The sequence below is a fragment of the Ostrea edulis genome, chromosome 7 (assembly GCF_947568905.1).
Source record: "Ostrea edulis chromosome 7, xbOstEdul1.1, whole genome shotgun sequence".
Taxonomy (NCBI): domain Eukaryota; kingdom Metazoa; phylum Mollusca; class Bivalvia; order Ostreida; family Ostreidae; genus Ostrea; species Ostrea edulis.
Window position 1 is genome coordinate 86,626,261 of NC_079170.1, and position 7,338 is coordinate 86,633,598.

At 34.5% G+C, this 7,338-nt stretch overlaps 2 protein-coding genes across 2 annotated transcripts in view; both read right to left on the reverse strand.

The window, feature by feature from the left end:
- Positions 1-4,364: 4,364 nt before the first annotated feature.
- Positions 4,365-5,655, reverse strand: LOC130047538 (receptor-interacting serine/threonine-protein kinase 4-like). Its single transcript, XM_056142842.1, has one exon. It carries the CDS (start codon positions 5,653-5,655, stop codon positions 4,888-4,890), a length of 768 nt encoding a protein of 255 aa, XP_055998817.1. The 3' UTR covers positions 4,365-4,887.
- A 1,383-nt stretch (positions 5,656-7,038) lies between these two features.
- LOC125653396 (uncharacterized) overlaps positions 7,039-7,338 on the reverse strand; it is a 157,990-nt gene continuing 157,690 nt past the window's right edge. Inside the window, exon 9 of the mRNA XM_056142840.1 lies at positions 7,039-7,214. Coding sequence (XP_055998815.1) covers positions 7,039-7,214 — 176 coding nt within the window. The remainder of the gene's footprint in view (positions 7,215-7,338) is intronic.

A 7,338-nucleotide genomic window follows, 5' to 3' on the forward strand; every position in this document is an offset into this window, starting at 1 on the left:
CGTAACAAGTGTAGTGATACCTGGCAATTTGAGTTGTAATTTCACTCCAAAATTATAGTGCTGTCCTTAACCTAGTTGCGAAGTTTAAAAGTTTTCGCATATTTATTTAAGATATACATTAGTTATCTTTCTATCTGCATAATTTCTATATATTTATATGTCTATCTATCTATACACGCATGAATATAATTATGCATGTGTATGATTAAAAATGAATTTTAAATAAAAATATCAGATTATGAGAGGGCGAACACGGACCCGTGGACACATCAGAAGTTGAAACAGGACTGGTGCCTAGGAGGAGTATTGACAGTCCACAACCGCTGTCAACACTTTATCCCGACCAATCCACAGACAAAATTAGCACGCAGATTTGGTATAGAACACGTCACACATCATTCACACTAACGACAAACATGACCACCAGAAAGACCACATAATCTGCAAAATGATGACCCAACATAAAATCAACTTACAAATATTGATCAATTATTGTGTCAATTTGAAAACTGAGCTTGTGAAGAATATTGGTATCCAAGCCACTTCTATTAGTTGTTTCATGGATTATTAAAATTTAAGACGTCCATTAGATAGATCATCAAAGAAAAAAAAAACAGTGCTTAATATTATACTTTTACTTTGATAATGAACGTTTGAAAATCCCGGTACTTTTCAAAACATTTTCTATGTGAGCGATCAAAGGAAATGATTTTACACAGACTGTAGCCATATCCTTAACAGCGACGAGTATATTGAAGCACTGCTCTAATTGTTACTAAATTATCTACAAACAAGAGAGAGGTGAATCAAATTTGAAGATAACGAACAGTAAGTCAGTAACCAATCTCTTAACTCCTATAAGAAATACAAAATAGAGAGTTGGACAAACACGGACCCCTGGATATACCAGATATGAGATAAGATACCTGGGAGGAATAAGTGTCCCCTGTCTACCGGTCACTTACGCCATTAGTAATATATCTTAAGGACATGCGGGACGATGTGGCCAAAAATAACTAGTCAATGAATATTTTTTATTTTTTTCATGAAGCACCATCAGGATGTCTTGCACAATGTGTATGGATTTCATGGCCACTTTCTAGGTATACAAGGGTTATAATAAGCTTTGAATTAACCCCCTTTTCTAAAATTGTGAATTTTACAAGATCATTCCGATTTTCAATTCAAAAAATAATTTGGTGGAATTTTTATCTATATTTTTTACAATAATCTTTAGAATATATGCAAAATATAAAATATATAATAATAACATGCTTAAACATAACCATATAATAAGAAATTGGGAAAATTTAAGGATTTGGGGTGGAAATTAGTACTCAAAAACAAGGTAGTCCAGATACTAAATGAAGCACTGCTCAAAAACCTGTCAATATTTTTTTTTTGCAAACACTGCAATTAAAAGCTATTCATATACCTAACTTCCTGTAGAAATATGAAGGGGTAAAGCTAATCTTGATTTTGAGGTAGGCGTCCTTGGAAGCTATACATTGATATGTTCACTTGGGGTTAGGCTTGGCGAAATATTTGTCATTGATAATTTCCAAGTTTATATTCTTTTCATATACAACTACTGTTAAAAGTAATGGGAGAGGGGACAGTCTCAATTTATTTGCACTACCAAAAAACAAGCTCATTGTCAAAAACGGAGGGGGGGGGGGGGGTTCTAATTCTTCGTGCCTGTTTTGGAATACATTGTTAGAAACTATATTTGTTTTGAACCTATTGAACTAGAATTTTCATAATTGTGGAACATAAATTGAGTTAATGAAAACAAATTAAAAATTTTATTTTTTAAATATACATGTATATATTAAACATGGCTTCGAACAAAACGTCTAGTCTAGCTCTATTTGTCTTCTTTTAAACCACGGGTTAGATCTAGTTAACGTCAATATGAGCTACTACTTCCTTTACAAGATCAACAGCATTTCCGTGGCCATGGTAGCTGATATCCCTTGACTCGATCGTCTTCATTCTATTTTTCAAGGTCTTTTGGCTATGTGTCGCACATGTTGTGACTTTGCACCTTTTTCCTTTTCACATGTCTGCTTCTCGCATACATTCCGACGTGTGTCATATTTTTTACATTAGTTTTACATTAGTTACCATTTCCGCAGCAGTGTTTCGTAAAGTTAGTAAAACTAATTTGGAATATGAAATAGTTTGAGAGATAAAGCGTACTTATATCTAAATGAAAATGCTTGCAAACATTAAACATTCCTATTATGGACGTTAATATTTGACCAAAAGTTACGATTGTCGTCATGAGGGGGGGGGGGTATTTTTCGCACACAAGGATCGATTATAAGAGCACATGAATAGTTCGTACGTTTCCCAATCAATATTCAGAGAAATGTGTGTCCAGTTCTAGTTTCACACTACTATAGTAAATATCAACAAAGGATCATCATCTTACACTTGCACTGAGTCATTGTTTACACACGATTGGCTTTCTTTTTGTAAATGCCTAGATATGCAAATTGCATGTGCATGTAGGAGCGATTTTGGTGACTTATGGGCTATACTATCAAAATTACTGTGGCGCATACTATATATATGATATATGCAATGTATATGAAAAGGAGACTTGTAATCACCATGAAATGAAATAAAAATTATCATTTGACAAGAATTCAATCAACAGATTTACACATGACACTTGACAGCGGTAGCAAATTACGACAAAATATGGTGACATTTTCCCCACGATACAACGTCGTGACGTACTTTTTAATTATGACGTCATATAGTGTGTCTGTACAGCATTGTGATGTTTCTCGGGAAGCTTTAACTACGCTGCGTCCGGTTCTAAATTTATAATAAATTATTATTAAATTATCACGTGATCATCGTCCCGCATATCCTTAATCAGATAAGCGGAGTAATCCGTCGTCAAAATCAGTGTGTCAAGAACGACCTAACAACCGGTATGATACACATCATACAACATTTGACCCAATGATACGTTGTATTGGCAAACTGGATCATTATAGCGAATATAGAATTTGCGAAATGCTGACTTCAAACAAGAATGTTGAAACCCATATTATACCAACTTGTTTGTCAGTAACCTGCCTCGCTTTTTTGTCTGCTTCGATTTAAAAACTGATCATACGCAGAACAATTTTGTGCGTATCGAAGCAGTTGAGAGATATAAATACAATACGCATGTGATAATATATATATATTTTCATTGATTCTATGATAGCAGGATAAATAAGGCACATTGATTCTGATATGCCCTTGAAAATCTCTTTACCTCTAACACACTTTGTCAAGTCATTAATTCTTAAATTTGAGGCTAAGTTGTGTAATCCTGTTATATTTGTGTGTGATACTTTAACTACTAAGTTAATATAGGTTGATGTTTTTAGATGTGTGTGATCTTTTACTTACAATCTAATATAGATTGAAGTTTATGAAGAGCATTATCCAAACTTGATATTTAGATTTGTAGTTATACCTTGAAGTTCCTGCGATGCTATGTTTGCTAAGTCAGTTATTTCTGATACTTGAGCTACAATATACATTGTCCCTAGGACAACACATAACGAACACTTTGAAATAGATACTATCTTGATCGGAAAACTGACCAACGGGGATGGACATGTGATGTTGGTAACGAACAGTATCCTTGGCCCGGGAATATATTTGATGACTTGTGAACTGTTGACTGATTAAGATTCAAGACTATACGATGTAAAATAATTTTATTAATACGTCTCTTCCCCTCTATTAGTACCTTAGGACTTTTGCTCAGATTGAACTCTTGTAACTTTGTGAGTTTTTGTTTACTACTTCAATGAATTTATTTTAATTGAATATTGTGTTGAAGTAAAACTTATACGGTACAAATGTTGATGCACCAGATGCGCAATTCGACAAATAATGTCTTTTTAGTGATGCTTAACCGAAATTTTGGAAATTAGAAATAACAATGAACTTGTAAGAGCTTAAAGGAAAACTAGAGTGCCAGAAACTGGAGCCAAATTCATCCAAGGATAAGTACCATGCGTCAGGAGATAATCCTTAATTTTGAAATGAATTTCTAAATTTATCCCAGCAATTAAATATACATCCGTATTTTCAAGCTAGTAACGAAGTACTTAGCTACTGGGCTGTAGAGACCCTCGGGGACTAACAATCCACCAGTGGAGGCCTCGACCCCTGATTGCCAATACAACGTTGTGTTGAACAAATACCATTTTCAATTTTCATCAACAAATTTTCATCTACGAATGTTTACTCAAATCCTTTTGGCATGTAATTATGCATCAACTCATACAAAACGTTCGACTTTATAATTTTCATTTAAAAGCAAAGCAACATTTTCATTAAATCGAAAGGAAAACACATTTTGTTTTACATAATTTATTATTAAGAGGTTGTATCAGTCGTCCAATGATAGGATACTTCACATGAAATACTTCAATGAGTCATTATCAAAAACAAATGTTTGATGTAGAAATTAGCACAGTAGTAGTGTTTATAGCGCCGTTTTGGCCGGGAAATAAGCAGTTTTGAGACGAAATATATAACAGGGCGATTGAGCTTCTCACATAAAACAGGGCTTCATATTGATTTTTCCAGTGAATCCATTTTCACAATGAAAAGTAGGTCCTTGCTAACAGAAAAGTAAAGGTCCTATAGGGTTTCCTTGTCTACGTGGAGTGGGTTATCTTCATTCTCATTACATGAATTTATTGATATAACATGTATATCGAGGACTGACTCCATTCTTATTACATTAATTAACATCGGCGCCATTGTTCAGTAACAGTTGCACCATGATATCATGTCCATTCGCACAATCTGTATGCAGAAGACCATTTCCTATATGACATAGGTTAGGATCTGCGCCCTTGGCTAGTAAAAACTGGATTGTGGGTACGGAATTTTTTCGTTGACTTCCTTTCTTTCTTGACCAATACAACTAGTTATGAATAGAAGATTGAATGCATCATTCTTACATAAATTAATATCGGCATCATTGTTCAGTAACAGTTGTACCGTCCTCTCATGTTCTTTACAACAAGCCAAAAACAGAGGACTGACTCCATTCTTGTCGCACAAATTGATATCGGCGCCAGTATTCAGTAGCATCTGCACTATGCTGTCATGTCCATTAAAGCAAGTTACATGAAGAGGACTGGCGCCTTCATTCGTAACTAAATTGATATTAACGCTATTCTTCAGTAACAATTCTACCGTATTGTCATGTCCATTTTGACAAGCTATATATAGAGGACTGACTCTATTCTTCTTACATAAATTAACATCAGCGCCATTGTTCAATAACAGCTGTACCGTGTTATCATGTCCATTTTGACAAGCAAAATAAAGAGGACTGTCTCCATCATTATCACATAAATTAATATCAGCGCCATTGTTCAGCAGCAGTTGTACCGTGTTATCATGTCCATTTGCACAAGCTGTATGCAGAGGACCATTTCCTATATGACATAAGTTAGGATCGGCGCCCTTGACTAGTAAAAACTTGATTGTGGGTAGGGAATTTCTTACAGTAGATGAACCGGGTTTGTCCTCATTCATTACTGCACAAATCAATGATGTTAAACCATGATTATCTAGCATGTTTATGTTCTCAGTATGACAAATGAGTCTTTGAATCATTTTAAGATTATGAAACAGTGATGTTATGTGTATAGCGTAAAATCCTCCCCATATCACATCAGAAAATTCAACAGCATATTTTTCTGAATACGCTTAATATAATGCTGTATTTCCATTGGTGCATATCAAAGCTAATGTTAAAAATCCATCACATAGTGTGAAATTGTTTAAGCAAAATATTGCTATCTCATCATGGCAAAATATAATTAGAGCACTTATTGGAGTTACTTCGTCTTGAGTCAAAAAGAAGTGAACCCTTGACATCATGTTGTTTTTCTCTACTTTTTCTAATTCACGTTCATCAACTTCTACAAACTTAAGTTTTACATCGAGTGAAATATCATTTTCCTTTTCTAAGCGTTTTGTGAAGGAAGCAATTACCCTCTTGTCTCGCAAACATGGATTGAGGACCACATCAAGCAAACGGTCCGTCTGTATATCACAAATAAACCTTTGCACTATATCATCTATGTACCTGTCAGGCAAGTAAACAGTGAAAGGATCATGCTCTTGTTTGCCATCTTCTATTTTGACTCTTCGTCGTAGGAAGCCGCTGTCTGCGTATATGATTGTTTGTTTGGGAAACTTAGTTCCAACAACGACTGTAGTTATTTCCTGAACAAAGTCATGTACGAATTTATAGGAATTGCCAACACGCCTTACAAAGGACCCTTCCAGTAATTCAAAACCTTTAGTCACGCTTGTGATTGGTGTATTGTATGATAAATCACTCATTTTTAGAATGTCTTTGTATTTCTCAGTTTGAAAATCCGAAGTAAGATACTCGTCTAAGTCATCTACGTTCACAATGTTGTTGAAAACGACAAGGAAAATCAGTGCGCAATACTTTGATTTCTCGTTATCATCTTTACTGTTCTTATAAATTTCAATTTCTTCTTTCACTACTTCATAAGGATTCTTAAAGAAATTAACCCCTCTCTCCTTATATCTTGATTCACTGAAAAACAATTTGCAAAGCAATGGGAAGTACGCATCTGCTTCGATTATTTCCTCTGTCTCATCTTTTTCAAGCTGAGTACTTTCGGTGCGTGTATATTGATGTAATATTTTTCTTTTTTCGTCTCTGGAGAGTTTTAATGCACCATCATCTGTTCTTATTGAGTTATTGGTCTCCTTCATTATTCCTTTCAATCTTTCGTCATGAAACACACACAATCTACATGACAAAAGAATTTTTACTTCTTTTAAGCATGTTTTCAAGGTATTCTCATATCTTTTCCAATTTTCATATGGAATATCACTGAGAGACTCTTTTCCGACAGGATCGTGAAACACAAACATTTTTTTAGAAAGATCCGTAGCGCAGGAGTCCTTTATTTCCTTAATGTCATCCACAGGAATAACGTACCACCCCTGCTGCTTTTATTTCAGGGCAATGTGTTGTATAATGGATGATTTTCCGGATCCAGAATTTCCCACAACTGTAATGAAGTTTTGTTTTTCTATTTTATTTTCAACTGCTTTACTGGCCTCGGTGGTCACAAACAACTCGTCGTCCTCAGTCCAATCCAGAAGAATGTAAGATTTCAAACCGTGATCTAAAAATATTTCATATTGTTAAATGTTCCTGTTTTACAATCTCATTACAACCTATTAGATTTCAAGGCAAAAGATTGAATATACTTATTCGATTAAATATACAAATTTTAAAAGAAATGTATG

Bases quoted from the DNA above. Each gene is read 5' to 3' on its own strand.
- LOC130047538 (XM_056142842.1), bottom strand. From the start codon at position 5,655: ATGATTCAAAGACTCATTTGTCATACTGAGAACATAAACATGCTAGAT.